The sequence below is a fragment of the Phalacrocorax aristotelis genome, chromosome 1 (assembly GCF_949628215.1).
Source record: "Phalacrocorax aristotelis chromosome 1, bGulAri2.1, whole genome shotgun sequence".
NCBI lineage: Eukaryota > Metazoa > Chordata > Aves > Suliformes > Phalacrocoracidae > Phalacrocorax > Phalacrocorax aristotelis.
Window position 1 is genome coordinate 73,220,043 of NC_134276.1, and position 20,781 is coordinate 73,240,823.

General features: G+C 43.6%; 1 protein-coding gene across 2 annotated transcripts in view; it reads left to right on the top strand.

Annotated features, from left to right (window-relative positions):
• Window positions 1-1,442, top strand: part of VWA3B (von Willebrand factor A domain containing 3B) — a 69,494-nt gene extending 68,052 nt beyond the window's left edge. For both annotated transcript variants that reach the window (XM_075093370.1, XM_075093381.1), the window contains exon 28: window positions 1,092-1,442. In XM_075093370.1, coding sequence (XP_074949471.1) covers window positions 1,092-1,324 — 233 coding nt within the window. In that variant the 3' untranslated portion in view covers window positions 1,325-1,442. The remainder of the gene's footprint in view (window positions 1-1,091) is intronic.
• Window positions 1,443-20,781: the final 19,339 nt, after the last annotated feature.

Genomic DNA, 20,781 nt, shown 5'->3' on the forward strand with positions numbered 1-20,781 from the left:
TGAACTGCACGTGATGGGGAACGCTCATTTAACAGTGCATCTTTCATTTTATTCAAGGCAGCAGTATGGCTGAAATACCTTCCAGTATCATAGTCCAGCGATGTTTTCATACTGCAGACATACCATCAGCTTATAGGATACAGTAAAGAAATTTCCTGAACCTCACACAGGTGAACTCCAGATTCCTGTCTCTTAGGTTCCCCAGGAAGAATCAGAATGTTCCTTTTGTATATCTAAGTGCTGATGTTGTGCGTGTATAAGACAATTTCCAAAAGCATTCTTTTGATTTTTAAACCCTCAGCTTCAGCGTTTTCAGTGGTAGCTATGGATGATCAGCATTCCTGAACCCAATCATACTCATGTCTCATACTCTCTACGTACTCAATCCGTGCTGTTGCTTCCCCACTCTGTTTATCATAACTTTATTCTTCAGATGCTTCCCACAGATTTGTTTTCTGCGACACAACTGTTTATTACACAATCATTTAAAACCCCCAAATCCCCCCCAAAGAAATATATGAAGCCAAATAGATCTTGCAATTTTGTTTAGTTTGTTTCTTCCTATTTTATTGTTTTTCATTTTTCCTGCTGCTTCTGGTCTTTTGCCATTCATTCATTACGATTGTCATTGTTTTGTGCCAGGAGTGTGCCTAGGAGTTGGAGGTCTCATTTGATATGATTGCAAAAGGTGACTTTTCAGTGACACAGTATTGTTAATAGCAAACCAGAGAAGATAAGCATGGTTGTACTGGGCCAGACCAAGGTCCATGTAGCCCAGACACTGTCGTCAGCAGTGTCTAGAAGATTATTCCAGAGGAAGGGTAAGAACAGTTGGCATGTGAATAACAACAGCTACAAGGTTAGAAAATGAGAATAGCTAAGAAGCAGACTGGTTTGAACTTATGAGGAAGAAAGCAAAAAGGAAGGCAGTGAAAAGCCTCGTTACACAAGACTATCGCTCTGTTACCATAGTCATGGAGTCATTTGTTCCATGATAAATTTGAGGACTGGGGGGGGCTGTTGAACTGCTATGTCCAAGCTCATGGTGGGTCAATATTTTCTCTCACTAAAGGGTACCTGTTCTCTCCTAGCATCTTCGTTCTCCATTTCATCGTCCTGGCATTCAAGGCAAACTCTGCAGTCACCAAGCGCTTCAACTCCCAGCTCACCACAGCATCCCTGTTGCTTGCACAGTCCCACTGTAGAAAAGTCTCCAGAGCCTGGTGAAAGCAACATCAACAGAATTATTAGGGTCAACGTGGAGCAGCAAGGATTGGCAAGACAGCCTCAGCACCGCTGCGCAGAGGAAAGGAAGCCACGTTAAGGGTGCGTGGTGAAGGAGCTTGTGAGGAATGGATGAGGCTGCAAATAGGAAAGATTTTTAGCACCTGTAACTGTAAAATTTTATTCATCGAATTAAAAATAAACAGACTAGTTAAATTATTTTTGACTCTGCAGACTTACTTTGGAGGTATGAAAGAGAAACAGTGTCAGAGGTTCAGCTGTGCTGCTGAAAACTCAATATGAGAAGAGAGAATGAAAATTGTATTTGTCTGAGTACCCTTTGTTTGCAGTAGACCTATTTAATTTATTAACTGTGGCCTTTCTTATGAAATGCCTTTTCCCAAGACTCCTTTTTCACAGACTCAGTCTGTAAGGCATCTGGGAAGACCCGCTGCAGGGAGCTTACCCAGTTTTCCACTGGTGCTGGCTTTCACTTATATCTGTCCTAAAGTTTTTCCGCTGCTGGGGATGTCCCATGAGAATAGAGAGGAGGTGCTTTGCCCTCGAAGACTAACCTCTTGGTAACACAGACTTAGTCCAAGGGCTGAATTCTTCTTTATGATGTTTGATATAAAGCCAGTGCTATTCTGAAGGCAGAGGAATTGCTCCAGTGCTATGGCATTATAATTGAAGGTAGGAACTGCACCTAGACACATTTAGAAGCATCTCTACTCTTAGCTCCCAAAACCTGGATAGGTGACAGAACCCAGTGAAAAAAAAAAATCCAAATAAAGATTAATTTTCTCTAACACATGTAATGTGATGTTCACTGTCTGAGACATGACATTTGAAACGGCCCACAGCTGGGGGGATGTAGTGTGTTTAGCACTGAAGATCCTGACCTCAGCCGAAGTATGACTTGTGGGTGTAGTCACATAATCGTGTGCTTGTCTTGGGCTTTCTGTTAAGCAGGAGGAGATTGATTCTTAATATTTTTGGCATATCAAGGTGACTGGACATTAAAAATTCTCGCAAGTTTGCCTTTAGATACCTATGCAATTTCCAGGCAGATGTATGTATTCATCTTTACGCTTGAAGTAAAGTGGAGTTGAAAAGATACACTTAACCAAATAGAAACAGAAAATGGCCAATTAATGTATACATATGCAAATACTGTAACCCAGTGGTACATTTATATTAGGTGAATTCCAGCTTTTATGGTAGCCAGTTTAATCACAGACCTTTTTGTGTTTCAGATAAATGGCATATTTGTAAGTGGGTCTGACTGCTAGGATATTCTTCTGCTTTGATGTAGCAGTACCATCTCAGGTCTTGTCTTTTCCTGTATTACCTCCTCTACACTTTGATTCTTCTCTTTCTAAATGTCTTTCTCAGATGAACGCTATTCTTAGATTAATATTGCATTATTATTACATTCCACATATCTTTCTGAATGAATTAGCAAATATTAAAGATTGCTGCATGATTAAACAAAGAGTAATAGAGACAGTTTCACCTTACAAGACAGTGTCTGGCTGTCCTGGCTCTTCTGGATGCCCGGAGTGTAACACCGTTGCTGCAGATTTCAAATGGCAGTGCCAGGAGTGCTGTGCTGGCTGCACCCAGGGACTCTAGGGCCTGACAGCCAGTGATGTGGTGAACCAAGGACACCTCTGCAGCTGAGCATGGATTTCTGCATGCTGTTAGGGAGGCTTTTGCACGGATGTATGGGGAAATAATTTCCATCAGTGGCAAAATGACTGGGACAGAAATACAGAAGATATTTTCTCTGCTCAGGAAAGGTTATTCTAAGTTGGGATTGGCTGAAGCCCAGGCGTTTTACCATACGGCTTCTCTTACAGTCTTCCTGTGTGTTTGTGTCTGTTTAGAATAATAGCGAGGAAATGCCTTCTTTGAGTGAGGGATCTCTATTTCGTGCAGCACACTTCTTCTGAGCATGAAATATTTCACTTAGCACAACATAAGCATGGTGAGAACCTTGACTTTTTGCCTCTGACATCTAAAAGAAACAGAGCAATGATCAGAGAACGTCCCAAACACCATGAAATTCTCAGCTCTCGCCAAAAAGTCTTTCTGTGTTGCTAGTACCTATACCTTGCTCTTGTGAGGTAAATTCCCTGCACAATGAAGCAGGTGAAATAGTCTGTTTTGATTTTACAGATGCAGGAGAGTCACATTTGATTTATGGCAAAGCTGGTAGAGTCTCCCTTGAGGCTAGTGTGGAGGCGCCACCTGGAGCTTCTTGCAGCGCTTATTAACAGATCTCAAGGAGTCACCCAGAGGAGGACAAGGTGCGGCATTATTTTCAGAAAAATGGGTGTCCCCTGCTGTCGGAGAACTGAAAGTACTATACTTAATACCCCGCTTCTCTTGGGCTTGATCTGTCGGCTGTGCTTCTATGTACAAGCACACCAAAAATCTCAAGTCTGTGCTTCACATTTTTAATGGCCATTAATATGAAATGAGAATAGCCTGATGCCATCCTCTAGGAGAGACTATATATATATTAAAAATTATTTCTATAGGCAATGGAGGCAAACGGAGTCTTTGAGGATATATTTTAGGCACCTCCCCTCGAGCACTTCCTTTAGGCATATCGAGGTGCCTACTCTAGGCAGCCAGTTCAGGTGTACACTTGGCCAGGACAATCCTACCCACTGTCTGTGTGCGTAAGTGTTTGCCAGGAGAGCACTGAGCCATCAGGTTTGGGAAAATTTTGAGGTTTTGATCCCTGATTCTGTCTCAGTGTGGAGAAAAAAAGAAAGAAACCATACAGATATTTTTCTTCAGTAAAGGAGAATTACGGAGTCTGTGTGGCCAGAATGACCTTGCAGCCAGGATACTGCAGTGGGATGTGAGAGAGATTGTTGAAATTTCTGCCTAGCGTGATTCAGGGAAGACTCAAACCTGGGGAAAAATTTAATTCTGAAATGGTCTATCCTGGAAGTTGCAGTTTGGATAGTTCATGTTACCTTCTGTTCTGCAGCTCAGGCTCCTTACTTACTCCATCATGCCCTGGAGTTTTCTCTTGGAGAATGGAACTGGCACACACGTGAGTCCCTGGTTACAGGGAGTCACTGGCGATCTGTTCTACCCAGAGGAATAACGGGTATTAATATCATTATACCACAGCATCCATGAAATGTTAAGCCAGGATAGCTAGGAAGAAATATTTTTACTGTGGAGATGAACATTTTGGATTTCTGGAGGAAATGGCACTCCCAATGAATGGAAAAGCCCTATAGATTTTGGTAGAAAAGATATCTCAATGAAAATTTTGAACAGAAAATCTACTTTGCCCCCAAGAAGGGCTTTCAATCACATGGACTTTGGAATCTACCAGCTCGCATTTTTAGCAGAAGAAGATACCTCTCATTCAGACTAATTCAGCATTGACATGATCATCTCACCCATGTCTCCTGTGATTACTGTCTGTTCGGGGCTGAACACGTGCAATTGCAATGACACGAACAAAATGGAGTGTGGGCCAATTTTTTTTAAGTACATATTGTTCAAGTAAGTGCAGATGGATCGTATGCCACCCCACAGCGACAAAGCCTGCGATCCTCTTGGAGAAAATGGCTGAAGAAAACTTACCTTAGTATTCCACCGAGTGCGATACACATTTGTCAGAAATACAAACAGGAACTTTAACCAAGCGCAGGATCAAAATTGGCAGCACAGGTAGTCTGAATGGTGAATCCTTCCTCTCTGTAAAGGGCGATCATCAATCACTGTTGGTTCTTTAGACAAGCTATATTTAAAGACTAATTTATTATGGAAATACAGATGGTGATGGATGAGTTCCCTTTCACTTGTTATTAAGGATCCATTTCACTGTTCCTTTCTGGGTGTGCAGTCTGACCTCAGGAAGCACCTGTCATGGGATAACATTCATTGATTTTCCCTACTGCGGCCCACAAGGCTTTTTTCTTGCCTGAGTTTGGTTAAATGTTTTGTTGCTTTGTGTTAAGCCTGAGAATTGTCAGGATGATTTATTCTTTTCATTCGAACATTCCTGTTGGTCAGTTCGCACAATGTGAGCTCTGTCCCGGGTTCCATACCGTGCTGCAGATGCACAGGAGGTTGTGTTTTCTTACGCTTGCTTCTTTCTACTGATCTGTTTTAAAGACGCAGGTAGTATTCTGGTGGTCTGTCAACAAGATGAATTTTCCAATTAGATTTGCCAGATGGCTGAGCTTGACCAGGACGGCCTAATTTCAGCTTCTGTCAATAGAGCATAACCAGATCACCGAAAATCCAGGTTGCTGGTTCCTTGCGCTGCTCCATACAAAGCTGGGTTTGGGTTGCCTGTCTGGCTTTGGGACTGGCCAAGGCTATGCTCAGAGTTCTTCTTTGTGATTCTTTTCCAACTACTAGGAGGTTACTTTTCCTATTCATTCCGCCTGTCCCCCGGCTTCTGTTTCTTTTCGATAAAGAAAGATAGTCTGCAAAACAAAACAAAACAAAACAAAACAAAACAAAACAAAACAAATTAAAAAAAAAAAAGGAAAAGATTCATATTCACCCCCACCTGTATTTGTCATTGTGGATCAAACTCTGGACCCCAGGGGTTGGGGCTCAGCCCCTGGCACTCAGCATTACCTGTATTCATTGGTGCTGCACAAGAAGGTAAAAAAGAAATACTTTATACTGGACTGCTTGGTTGAGCAAAAGAAAAGCGTAGGAAGAGAACACCTGCCAGTTAGCTGTCATACTGGTAGTGTGACCATGAAAGTCTCGAGGCCCAAGGGAAGTAAGGATAAAGGTGGAAGTGAGAGTGAAGGCTTTTATGAGACGAGCTGATTGAACTGGAGGAAGTGGAAAAGCTTCTGAAATTGAATTCCTTTAAAAAGACATCAGTAACCTCCTACTCAGTTGTGAAACCATGAAATCAGATCAATGTCCTATCTTCCAAGAAAAAGGGCAGCTTTGTAGAAGAAGTTTGTGTAGCAAACTTTCACTCAGTCTGCACAGGTATGGAAAGGACCTTTTCCTCCATGGCTATTTCCTCCTTGCCTAGTGAGAACACTGCTAGCTGGGCTGCTGCACAAATGCAACTGAGCTCCAAAGGGCTCAGACCTTGGATAACCAACACTGAGACAGATCACACAGCTGCTCTTAACCATACATCCACACCGCTCCAAGTGGATCTGGGGCCACCTGTAACCACCTCCTGCTGATAAAATGAGGTGTTAGCATCAAACCTGAGGTTTTCCCTAGCTATGAGGTACTTATCCTGGGGAAGAGCGTGCTTGGCAGTAAAGGTGCAGGCTTACGCTGAGTGCTCTAGAAATCTAAGCAGTTAGCAATGCCAGTCACAGAATCACAGAATCACAGAATCACAGAACGGCAGGGGTTGGAAGGGACCTCTGGAGCTCATCTTGTCCAACCCCCCTGCTTGAGCAGGCACACCCAGAGCAGGGGGCACAGGAATGCATCCAGGTGGGTTTTGGATGTCTCCAGGGAAGGAGACTCCACAGCCTCCCTGGGCAGCCTGTGCCACTGCGCTGGCACCCTCACAGGGAAGAAGATTTCTTCTCATGTTTAGCGGGAACTTCCTGTGTTCCAGCTTGTGCCCATTGCCCCTTGTCCTGTCGTTGGGCACCACTGAAAAAAGTCCAGTCCCATCATCCTGACACCCACCCTTCAGATATTTATAGGTATTGCTGAGATCCCCCCTCAGTCTTCTCTTGTCCAGGCTGAACAAACCCAAGTCTCTCAGCCTTTCCTCATAAGGGAGATGCTCCAGTCCTCCCCACACTCATCCTGGAGCCAGGCCAACAGCACTAAGCAAGTGCTGCCCTAACCAAATCACAAGATGAGGTCTGCTGATGAAGCCTTGCTGCTTCTGGAGAAACACACCTCAAACCAGCTTAGTAGTACCCAGGTTCCAATTTAACAGAGAACATGCTGAAGGGCAAAACTGTGTGAGGGTTGATTTCAGCACATCGTAAGCTCAGTCTTCTAATTACAGAGCTGTAAGAAAAGGTTAGAAGCGAACAAATACAAACACATCTGTGGCCTAAGCTGAACACCAGCTTTTACTGCCCAGTTCTTCCACTTCAACCAGCTCTTAGGGTTGGGGCCTCAGCACTGACAGTGCCACCCCTTCCTCTGAAGGTTGCCTCACATGCAGGTTCAGAAGAGGTAATCGTCCATCTGCAGTGGCATTCCCTGCTCCGGACAGTTTCTGCCACAGGTAACTCAGAGCTGAGCCCCGCAGCATCTGTGCAGCTGACTCTCTGCCTCCCTGTTTTCCACATGATCTTTAGGTGCCTGAGGCTTTTGCGGACAGGATGTAGGGAAATTTGGGACACCGGCTGTGACAGGCAGTCACAGCTACCTAGATGCACTGGTCTTGAGCCCAGCTTTGTGACTGTAAGCTGACTTTTCTCTATGTCAGACAGTGATGAGGAGACTGGCGATCCCTGTACACCTCATCTTTGTTTTATGTTGTGTGTCTCTAGCTGAGAGGAAAGTAGGTCAAAAAGGCATGGAGACTTAGGCTAGGAGATGCAATAGTTTTCAGGGAAGCTGATGAGGCAAGGGTATTTTAGAACTTTTTTTCAGGCTACTCATGTCTTTTTCCTCTGGAAATAGCCTTTTGTCTGGAGAGAAATGGTTATGGACTGGTATACTAGGTTTTCCAGGGAACCATTTTATGTTTCAGTATAAAAAGAAGTATGGTGAGGTATTACAGGGCCTCATTTGCCAAGGTGGTCTATTTTTTTCCCCTTCCTAGAGCTTGCCTTTGATCTCATTGAAACATTTATTCCCCAGCATCTGAGTGGGTCTTCTGTGACATTGCATTGGGACTATTGTCCTCAGTTTCAGTAGTTTAAAAATATAATTACTGACATTGAATTTCACAGGAATGGTTATGGCAGGATTAGATGGAAGACTTTTGATTTTAAGGCTGTGGCTAATTCCAACACCTTTAGTCCCCCTGAGGTAAGCTGTGAGTTTCAGGATCAGCAGAGCCGTAAAGCTCAAAGCTAATGTGAACGGTCTGGCAGGCGTTCCCTGGTTTTGCTGTAAAGATACAGAACAGACCCGACTTATTCAAACCTGCGCCAAGCTTTCATCCCAGGAGCTCAGAAGCTCCAGCCAAGCTCTCCGGAATCCTGGAATGTATTTTGAGTTCACAGAATGGCACATCTGACTTCATAAATAGGTTACAAGTTTTTTGCCTCTCCCACTTATCCTTTTTAACTTTTCCAGGCAGACTTCTGCAAACAGCTTTGCCAGGGCCCTAAGTCAGCCAGAAGCCACATGAAGGTGGCTATTGCAGCACTGAGCCTGTATTGATCAGCCCTACCGATAAGCAGCCTGCATCAGTGTGGGATCCACCCTGCACTGCTAGAGCTACACAGCTACTAGGAGGCTCAGAGTTATAGCAGAGCTTGGTTGCTTCTACCTGAAAACAAAATCTGGGTCAGCAGTAAGTAATAAATACTTGTGGATGCTGACATTTCAAGCTCAGCGTTCTCCTCAGATTAAATCACTAACATTATGTCCTACTTGGATTGTCCTGTTAGCATCTACTTGAAGCCACAGCTGGCGCAGTACGTGGTGCAACAGTGCCACTACCCCACCTGCACTCCAGGTACTGCGCTGGCCAGAGCTACTGCAGGGTCTAGCTCTGCGGTGCGGGGCCCTTCGGTCTTTGGGACATTAGTCCCCCTGCTTGCTGAGATGAAGTGGGACTGTGTTTGCTAGGAACATGAGGGGAGGGGATTTCTGTGGGGGGATAGTCACCTTACATACCAGCAATTCGTAGAATTGCTATCTCCCCATGCTCTTTCCGATACAACATACTGTGAATCTACTCACTTTTTGTTGGCTAAAATGGAAAACCAAACCTTTTGCCAAGACTAGACTAGAATAGAATAGCCTAGCCTAGCCTAGCATAGCATAGCATAGCATAGCATAGCATAGCATAGCATAGCATAGAATAGAATAGAATAGAATAGAATAGAATAGAATAGAATAGAATAGAATAGAATAGAATATTCCAGTTGGAAGGGACCTACAACAATCACCTAGTCCTACTGCCTGACCACTTCAGGGCTGACCAAGCTAAAGCATGTTATTAAGGGCATTGTCCAAATGCCTCTTAAACACTGACAGGCTTGGGGGCATCAACCACCTCTCGAGGAAGCCTGTTCCAGTGTTTGAGTGCCCTCTCTGTAAAGAAATTATTCCTAATGCCAGGTCTAAACCTCCCCTGATGTTGATTTGAGCTATTCCCATGGGTCCTGTCACTGGATCCCAGGGAGAGGAGCTCAGCACCTCCCTCTCCACATCCCCCCCTCAGGAAGCTGTAGAGAGCCATGAGGTGTGGGGAGGGGAAGGAATTCAGGCAATTCAGTGGATACAGATGGGGAATATAGCTGAAAATGTTTTGTTTTCTTTCTACTATTCTTCATGTTTTCCATCTTTTCTGTCTGTCTGCAGAGCCTGGCTTTGTTCTGAAAGTCTTTTCACATGTAGTGCATGCATTTACCACCCACAGATGCTGCCTGTTTATTCTTTCCTGTTGTTTTCATTCATCTAAGATGAAAGTCACCTTGAACTGAAAAAGCTTTTCCCCTGCTAGGCATGCAAAGTATTAAAAAATATAAATATGAAAATAAGCATACAAAATACAGGGGCTAGGCAAGTTTTTGTAGGGATTACTGTTGTAGGACGTCATGGATACTGAATTGGAGTTGTCCATAAAAAGGCAAGATGCCATTGGATTGAATAGGTAACTCACAGAATGGTGGCAGACTAGATACCTGTGTGTTATATCTTTCAGTATTTATTCTGGTATCCATTTTTTTTTCCTGAGCAGAAGCATATTTGGGTACTTACTGCCCAGTTTTTTTATTCACATCAGGCCAGGTGACATGGGTCAGTATGTAATTTGCCTGTGGATAGATTATAAGAGGTTTATCACCAGAGAAAAAAATCTTTTGCAAGAAAATTCCTGGCAAGGTTTACCATCAACCCTTCTTTCATGCAGCTGCTTTACAGATGAAGGAAACTCAGACCCTTCCGTGCCAAACAAGAGGCAGCAGTTCAACTTAACAGCTTGGTATTGAGTGCTTAAATATTTTTTGGCACATGAATTTAAAAATATATTTTCAGATAATTACATTGTGAGTATGCCTGCAGTGCTGGCAGCTGAGCATTGGCCTGTTTGTTCTCTTAATTAAATATATGGCTAAATGCATTTAGCCATGTTAGCGTTGGCTGGGACAAGAGGTACTGTGCTTGCTAGTCCCATGCAGCTCGGCCAGCCCTCGTGGTCAAAGAGCAGCTACATGCTGTGGGACTGTGTGCTTTCATCCCAAGCACAAAAGCTACATGTAGACTTCTTTCATGTCTTCCTTGACAAAATTGATGTTCTTTGCCACTTTCTCCTTTTCGTGCCATGGATATTCTGCTTAATTCTGGCTGTAACAGCAGCAGGAGGCTCTGTGTTTTACTGCCACAGAGAAATGGGTTACACTCAAGGGAAAAAGCTTAAAAGGATGTGCTTTTTAAATGGCACAAAGAGCAAATCCCCATAATTTTCTGTTGCTGGTGGGCATTTGGGGCATCCTTTCTCCTGTGACTCTTTGTGCAGGGTAGAATCTGGTCCACTGGGAGGAACTTTCCCAGTGGCAAGCTGATGGCTGACTAGTAACTTGTGATCTGTTTTTCTTCCTGTTCCAAGCCTACCCACCCTGTATTGCTTAAAAAGCAATCAATGGATTCAAATGACCAGCCTGACCAGTTTTAACCATAAATGTGACTGCCGCAGCCTTGAGGTTCACAGCATGCCAAAGCACTGAACACATTCCTCACCTCCCACCATCAACAGTGTCTCCTGCTGAAATTTTTATTCCTGTATGTAAGTGAACTTGTGTGTATGTGGTTTGTGTGTGCTGTGGCAAGAGCTTTTTGACTTCAAAGTAGTCGGGTCCACTCCTTCACAGAAACAGGCAAAGGCAGATGTGAGACATAGCTATGTGGTAGCTCAGGTGGAGTAGGTGATCAAAAAGAAAGTTTTTTTATTATACATCATATCTACATGCACATCTATTGCTGTTTTGCCTTTTCTTTTTTCTTGAATTAGATTATGAGTACTTCTACAAGGGCTTGGGACTTCTTATAAGCTGTATAATATTGAGCTCAATGGCGCTGCAGTTTTAATCTTTCCAGCAGTGGCCCCGGATAACTTTAAGGGGTTGTTGTTACAGGCACTCTAGACACCAATGTGCATGACTTCAGTTAACTCCCATAATATTCCCCTGGTACTTATTATTATATAATACTTTAAAAATGTGTCTCACTTCCACCTAAATGGGTTTTTATGAACCAAAATGTACAAAAGAAAGTCAGTCGAGTCAGTGGTAAGACCCACGCTTGACAATTTTCATCTGAGAGTTGAAATACAAATGCAAGCACTTGGTGAGAAGTACACGTGTGTCCAGGATCCCAGTTTAGCATCTAACTGAGCTGAGCTAGAGGAAAATCCAGTGAGTCAGGATGTAGATGTGATGCTTATGAATACTGTAGCCACAAATACACTTCCTGAGGAAGTCTAAATGAATTAAGGAACTTTAAAAATCTCTCTCTATTTTTCTCCTCTTCAGACCACAGAATTGAAACTATTAGGATGAAGTCCCATTGCCTAGACCCATCTGTCCAGTGCTATCTGAGATACTTAAGGGTCTCCAAGACATCTGTTTCAGGCTGGCATATATGACACAAGACTTACGGAGGACTCGTTTGGTCTGGCTGCTAGATGCTGGGTGAGATAATCCACAGCATCTAAAATAGCACTGAGCCCTGTCAGCGAAGTCATTCCCTCTGGTGAATACTGCAGGAGAGGCTTAGGTTTGTCTGTTTATCTCCGTTACCATTTATATCTGCTTGATTATGTGAAGAATGGAAGAAATAATTTTGCCCTTAGAAAGCTTTAGAAAACAAAGGCACACGTATTGATACCAAGCCATGTCATAAAAAATCTCACAAAAAAAATTTTCTGAGCTGCTACTGGGAAACCATAAAAAGAACATTTATCCATTCTGCATGGTACATTGAAAAATCATTGAAGTCTATAACATAGTCATAAATGACTTAAAAACATTAACAGAGCTACTATTCTGAAACTTGCTGGTGGCAAAGCCCAGTCTTTTAGCTGGACAACACAGAGAAAAGCTTCCTGGCTGAGGAAATAGCACCTTTTTTAAACTGCTGCAGCCTCCAGGTGCGTTCAGCTGTGCGTGGCGTTTCAGGCACTGTCAGTGCCTTTCTCCCTGGCCAGCCTGCTTTTGTGCTTGACACATTTGCTCTTTGTGTTTGTTCAAACAGTACTTCACGAGTGGAAGAAAGAAGCGCCCATGGCTCTTTTCTCCTACCTGTGTGGCAAAGCAAATGAGAAAGGGAGTTCCTCTCTCTTACCTTAGAGCACTGGGGCTGGTTGCTGGGTGCTTAGCCCTGCCAGGGGCCAAACGCTCCTATAAGGTGGCTCAGAGGCAGTGCAATTGCATGCCCTGGGGTGCATCGAGGTGCCTAAAGAGACATCACCGAGACATTCAAAAATACTTATTTCTTGCTGATTTAAGTGGCCAGTGCTCCCGAAAAGCCCATGAAATGTGTAAGTAACCCTAAAACCCTGGCCCAGGGCTCCTTCGGAGGGTAAGTGACTTGCGGGTGCTGGCGCTGCATGTGCAGTGCCTGGCACCCGGCAGGATCCAGCCCTGAGCCCTGGTCAGGCCCCGCTGGGCAAAGCCCTTCCCAGCCGCAGGGCTGCAAGGACCGTGCTGGCTGCCCGAGCCCGGCTGAAGCCTGAGCTTGCCCTGCTGAATCATTACAATGTGAAGTCACAAAAAACCCCAGCCACCCCAGCTGGACCCTCTTGGGACACAAAGAATTTGTGGAGCAAGTTTTGAGGTGGGAAGAGGGCCTTGTTTGCAATTGTTTTATTTCTTTATTTTGGTCTTGAAGGAGAGGTGATGGGCACATTCCCCAGTGCCATTTACACTGAGCCACAGCTGTGCTTCCCAGCACCTGACTTTTTTGTTGCAAACTGTGGCAAACAGGACACATGCCATACAGTGTGCTCAAGTTTTCCTTTAAGCTAACACCCTCTGCTGTTCACTTCTGCATATTATGCGTAAACAAAATGTAGCCACAGTTAAGGCTACTGACTTCTGAGTGATATTGTGATTTCTTGAGTACTGTTCTGGTTTTTTTTTTAATTTTTTGAAACCAGTATAGCTGTGACTTAGTCACCTGACCTAGCTTGTACATCTTTAAAAAAAAAAAAAAAGCAGCACTTTTCAATAATTTTCATGTAGAATACAACTTCGGGATTTATTTTTAAAAGTATGTGTGATTCCTGTAGCGCCAAGAATGGCCTGATCACACTTTGATGCTGTTCAATGTTGGGGCCTTAGTTTAGCAATCAGAAGTTTGTGAAGTTGATTTTCTTATTTTTTATGCTATATTTTTATTCGATGTAGTTGTGGACGTTGAATGGAGTTTTGCGGTGAACGGTGATTGCTCACATTTCAGAAGTTTTGATTTTGGAGAAGATGCTCCTTTTCTGTGTTTAAAGAATCCACGTGAATGCATTAGCAGACTCTGAAATACCATGTAAGACAGACATCTGGGCTTGCCTACCTCTGAATTACAGGCATGTGCCATTTACCAGCTGTTTATGCAGTAGTGTAGTCATACTGATCAGCCCTTGCTTTAAGGATACAGTCAAGGAAAATTAAATATCCTGTGAATAACATATTATTTGTCACTGGAAGAAGGGTGCTAAAACCAAAAGGACTTATTTTGTCTCTGAAAAACAGCTACATGGCAGTGGAAGAGGCAGGAGAAACTGCTGCGCTCTCCTCCCCGCTCTCCCAGTAGCATGACACAAGTGTCTGAAACTCAGTTGCAGTCTCCTTATTTCTGCATAAGAACACCTAGCGCGTCACGCAATGCCCATCTCCCTTAGCAAGGAAAGGGTTTAAGGATAACCTAAATTTAGGAATGCTGTTTTCCAGGGGCATGAAACTCGTCCTTCAGTGCTATGTAAGGCAATAAATGGGGAGCTATCCTTTAGGACTATAATCTGCCAAAACATTCCATTCCCGCTCACCATTACCAGCGTCAAGTCAGCTGTATTTGCTGCTCTGTGCACAGGCAGGTGCAAGCATGGTTAATTCTTATCAGCCACACCGGATTTTAGCAGGATTAATCTCACGAGTTCTTCTGCCTTACTGCCAGCCTCTGAAGCTATTTCCAAAAGCTCTCCGGGTCTGTCTCTTGCCCTCAGGTTTGCTGACCACCCAAAGTTTCCCCTGAGTTTCCTCTGTGATGAAAAAAAGAGGCCCCATCCTGAGAAATCCCTTTGCCAGTGGCAGCTGTGCTGCCATTTCTCATTTGACTTTCCAAGAGGCATCAGAAGATTAGTCGCAATCTCTTTGCAAGCTGCCGATCCAGAGCGCTGTATTACAGTGCCTTGCTGTCCCTCTGGATATGACATGAAGTAGACAATAAACGAATAGTGTTTATAGGGGCTACAGCGATATTAGTAAAGATATATTGATACCCATGCCTCGAATACGACAGAAACAGTTGTATCACCCCCAAGACAATTCCATAGACATACTCAGGCTGAGGCACAGGGTGACGCATAACCCTCCTCATTCCTTATGCACGGGCAGCATCAACCTTCAGACTTACGTTTTGCTGATAGTTACTGCTACGGAGGGTCTTTGGCCATTGTATAGGATTTTTAAATATGTTATTAGTTTGCTGAAATAAAACTCCTGTTGGTATGGAACTAGGACAAGCTGACCCCAAACTAGGATGATTTCATTGTCTTGATGAATATATGCATCCTGATAAGCTATATAGGCTATGCCAGTCCCTGGTAAGTTATCATGCCTTAACCGTGTGTATGTGTAAGTTAAAAAGAGTAAGGGCATAGGTAGCCTAGCACTCACACTACAAAAGAAGAAATCTCCTCCAAACAGAGAGAGAAGAGGCATCTAACAAGAACCTCTCTCCCCCATCAACAGAGCAGTGAGAGCCTCACTTGTTCAGTCCAGGTAAATAAGTGAGGGAGCACGTTAATCATTGCCCTGAGCTCTCAGACAGCTTGTTTGTTTGTGCAAAGCTTGAGTAGAGTATGTTTTCATCGGCAAAGATTTCTAGTGTCTTTGCCTTTGTTGTCTGTGGTCGTCTTGATATCATAATACAATTCCCATCTGCCCAACCAGTGATATTTGCTCTTTAAAAGCGTTTCTTACTTTCTTCAGTACTTCAGCTTTGCCTCATCTAATTTGTGTGAGCTGGGGTTGGCCATATCTGCCAGTGATACCGTAGTCTGAGTACTGCAGGTCTGGCTGCGGGTTGTTCATATGGCATCACGTCAGACTGCTGCTGCCCTGCTTTACTCTCTGGTCCACAGAAAGTCATATAAAGACATTTAACAGTGCCAAATAAATGAAGATTCATCAGGACTCAGTGCTCTTTACTGCAATATTGAACCTTTTGTCACATTTCCAAATGCTTGCTTTTTAGGGCTATTATTGACACCAGTATTAGCGAGGCATACTTTACACCTTGAGCCTTGTATAGAGTAAATGGAAATAAATGGTGTTGGCTAAAATAACTCCAAAGCAAAATAAAGATGATAGGAATTTTTTTTTCTGCTCCTCTTTGCTCAGTGGTTGAGGTAAATCACTGCTTTCTGATAGGAGGCATCAGACCTCTCAAAGTGCTGTTGAAGTGAGGATCAGCGCATGGACACTTGGAGCTGTTAGGCCCTGGTAGCTTCCCCATATGCTTTCTTTAGTTCTTCAGTCCTAAGTTCACAACTTGGCACAGCACTTACAGAAAGCCACTAGAGACCTACCACTCATAATTTGTCTCATGTATCTCAGCACACTTGGAGTCTGGGCAGACTGTTATTAGATCTAAGTAAAGATATTTATGAGTCCATTAAAGAGACATCTTTAATCTGTGATTACCAACATTTGGCTGCTGAATCTCAGCTGAGTTTCCTCCAACTCATCAGTGAGGCCCAGCAATGACAGTAACTGCCTTCATATAGCATGATGAGAAAAGCTTTTAAGCCCTGCTTTATATTTCACATAGGTGTCTCTCTTTCCTTGTGCTTGCTGCTAATGGACCACCATTCTGTCACTGAAAATGCCAGTTTATTCTGTTTGGAGGAGTTGGGCTGTATCCCTATCAGTGCCTCAGGCTTGAGTAGCATTTTGCTGAAATTACCCTAGAGAGAGCAGGATAGTTTTATTTTCACTAAGAGATAGGATTGTCCTGAGAAGCAACATAAAACCTAAGTGTACTTCTGTACACTTGTTATCCCAAGCTAATCACCTGGGAAGGATTAACAAGGCTGCATTTGCAATCATGTTTGTTTAAACAGAGCAGCATGAAAATTCACAGAAAAATCTTCACAGCTCCCTGAGCACCTGTAGTGCTTCTGCACAGCTCCCCGAGCCTGCATCTTCAGCCAGTTTGACTCACACAAGCTCGGAAGTGAATTCACAAGTAGGCTTGCAGTCAGCAGGAGTTTCCACACCTCCCTTAGGCCACGAGCGGTGACCCTGCTGATCAGTGACCGTGTGCTCCCCACCCCTCAGGGAACATGGCACCAGCAGGTACTTGCTTTTCTGTTAAATGCTCTGTAAACGGGCTGTGCTACAGAAACGATACAGCTGAATGCTCGCTGGGGCAACAGGCAGGAAGGTTCCTTATCTATCTGTGCATTGGCCTACCCTTATCAAATGCCTCTATTTGCCGAACACCAACCACCAGACAATATTCGACGCTTACTGTTCATTCTTTGGAATATTTAGCCTGTAAGAGCTTGTACTGTGATTTTGCTTGTAAAAATGACTGGCTCTAGGTGGATGTTAAGGCTTTCATTTATATATCAAGGATCCAATCCAGTCACACCCAAATGTGTGGGATGCTTTCCATTTATTTCAGTGGGACACAGGGCCCACTGCTGTGTATTCAGCATTTATTTTTACGCAAACCAAGGAAAAGTTCATTCACTTTGGGTAAAAAAGCCCTGTCCTTCCCCCTTACTGTACTTCTCCCCACCATGGTGCAGATTAAGGTAAAATAAATTGAGTTTATTCACTTATAATCACCTTTTATAAACCCTCTTCCTTTTATTTACCAGGACATCTCTCGCTCTGGTGGGGCTAGTTTCCAAAAACAGCTTGGCCATGTTCAGTTTTCTACAGCAGTCAGTTCTTTACAGGATTAGGCTGTTTCAGAACTGTGAAAATACCTGTGATGTGGATTTTACCTGCACCATTGGAATGTTTCTATTCCTTGTTTCTGTTTTTTTCTGTCTTTTGAATCTTTTTGTTTTGCATTTGCACATGTGAACTGCATGGCTTTGTTCAGCTGTAGCTCAGCTCCGAATCATAACTCAAGCGCTTTAAATGCAAGTGGCTTTTTAAGGCAGATCTAATCAGTGCTTCTCTTGGGAACAAACCCAAATGAGCTTTCCTCAGGTTTGCAATTCAGTGCAATTATTTCACAGATCTTTGTTCATTTAATTCCTCTGAAGTGGAACAATATTAAGAAATGTGTCAGAACGGCAGTGCAAACAGGAAATTATGATTTCTCAACCTGAAGAAAACGAGATTTTGAAATGTATTTATTTATTTTAAAAGCCTTATTTTTCTGTCATGCATCCTGATGGTGCTTTATTGCAGACCATAGCAGTCTTGAGAGAACTATTAGAACAATGTCAATACCCCTTATGGCAGAACCATGTAGCAGGAGCCTTAGGTACTGTAAACAAGCTCGGCTCTGTTGATTGCATTGGACCTACACCAGCTTAGGGCAGCTGAGAACTTTGAGTTCAGTGGAGTGAGTTACAAGGCTATTGTAAAAGGATGAGGGCTCACTTCTTGGATAATATCATTACACGTGGTATCATTAGACATCTAACAGACTCAGGAGACTTCTAGCAGCACCAATTGCCACTAAGCACTTACTCACTTTTGACAACAAAGGAAGAAAATATGTCTCATTGTCAGTTATATCTCACTGAATAATATGTCACTGACAACCCTTTCAGTGAAGTAGTATTTCCTAATATCCAATCTAAACCTCCTCTAGTACAGCTTGAAGCTATTTCCTCTCATCCTATCACCTGTTACTTGGGAGAAGAGACCGACCCCCACCTCACTACCACCTCCTTTCAGGTAGTTGTAGAGAGTGATAAGGTCTCCCCTCAGCCTCCTCTTCTCCAGGCTGAACAACCCCAGTTCCCTCAGCTGCCCCTCACAAGACCTGCTCTCCAGACCCTTCACCAGCTTCGTTGCCCTTCTCTGGACACACTCCAGCACCTCAATGTCCCTCTTGTAGTGAGGGGCCCAAAACTGAACGCAGTACTCGAGGTGCGGCCTCACCAGTGCTGAGTACAGGAGGGGGACGCTCACCTCCCTGCTCCTGCTGGCCACACTAGTCCTGATACAAGCCAGGATGCTGCTGGCCGCCTTGGCCACCTGGGCACACTGCTGGCTCATGTTCAGCCAGCTATTGACCAACACCCCCAGCTCCTTTTCCGCCAGGCAGCTCTCCAGCCACTCCTCCCCAAGCCTGTAGCATTGCATGGGGTTGTTGTGACCCAAATGCAGGACCCAGGACTTGGCCTTGTTGAACCCCATGCAATCAACCTCGGCCCATTGATCCAGCCGGACCAGATCCCTCTGTAGAGCCTTCCTTACATTACATTATCTTTAGACATAGTACAAGATTTTGAAACTTCAGTGGACAGGGAACTGCAAAACACAGGCAAATCAGTACATAAAGGACTGTGATACAATCAGTTTTGGAAACTTAACTCTCACTAGCAGGTATTAGGGGATTGTAGTTTGTTATCATTTTTATGAAGTTACAATATTTCTTCCTGACAGCGGCTTCCATATAGAACTAACTAAAATGCCTCCCTTTGAATAAGGATTACACATGATAAGAAGTACAAGCGTGAACATCTCACAATACTGACGTTAAAATGTCCAGAGATGTGCTTACTCCTTCCCATTACCAACCCTGGAAAATGGCAGCGTACTGCTTTGAAATGTTCATCTAGATAATTTCTCAGTTTTAAGACTTTTTTTTCCTTTTTTCCCCACAGAAATACAGATAAATGTGACTGATAACTGAACAGATATCAGGAGATGTGCACACTGCCAACTTCTTATGAGTACTCATGAATTCAAGCTCCTCTTGGCTTGCAGAGCAGCGTGCACTCAGTGTGAACTTGTCCCAAACTCTGGAACTCCCCAGAGGGAAACCAGTGGGCATGCGTGGCACACCAGAGCGAACCCAAGCTCCTCTTCCTGCTCCCTATGCAAAGAAGAAATGATCAGGGCAGATCACTGCTATCACGCCTGAACTCCTCATCAGTGCTCTGTGCCCAGGCGAGCAGAGAACAAGGCAGATTTACAGAACTGAAGTTACAAGTGTCAGCTGGCTCGATCCTCTTCTCAGATCTACTTTTTGCCTCACAGATTAGACATTTCCCAAAATGCTGTCCTGCTGCTGGATGCAGGAGGACACTGCCCTTCCAGCAAGTGATGAGTTTTGAATTCTTCCAGTCTATCTATCCTGAGCTCACGATTTCATTCTATGATGGACTAAGTCAAGGCCCTGAAAACTCCTGTTGCAATTAACTCCTATTTTTCTGGTGCATTTGGGAAAAGTTACTGCTGCATCACCTGCCTTTTTTTCTCTTTATTTCTCAGAGGCTACTGGTGATTAACCTGAGAACTCACAAGCCAGTTAAAGGGAGCTTCAACTTGACAGACTAACTCTGGAGAAATAGAAAACAGCTGGAGAAAGACATCTGTGTGAAATTCTTTCTTTCTCAGAAGATTGACAAAGTACATGTTATAAAATTGCAATTTATGGACTCAACAGTTGTGATTTTTTCCCCCAGTTTTCTCTTTTTTTGATTTTAAAGAAAATAGCTCAAGATTATGTAAAATTTTTATGGTCATTTAGCCATTGTGTTATTGGCAGTATTCCTCTAACTCACAGGTATCTAATGAGTACAATAAAATGGACCTATTTAAAGACCACAGCATGGTATGAGAGGCAATTTCATTGTATGCAAGTAAAGGCAAATAACAAGACAGGCAGTGTCACAAAACACAGAAGAAGGGGGAAGGCTGTTTCCCCATTTTCTCTCCTGAAAATAGTCTAAGCCGTGCACCACAACTAACTTACTGAAGACAAAGATTTCCTAAAATATGTTGTTTGAAAAAAAAAAAAGATTGATAGGAAATATTTTGAGACATACCACCTCAGCTCACCAGCCATCTTCTAGCAGCTCTAGGGTTTTTAAAGCACAGATATTCACTCTGAATTGGTGTCGGAGAGATTGCACTTTGTGTGTTACACTCGGAAGGAAGAAATTGTTACTGCAAAGCTAGAATGGGAGAGCTCTAAGAAGCAAATCTTTCCAGGGGAAGCCTAAGGAATGTGCACCCATCATCA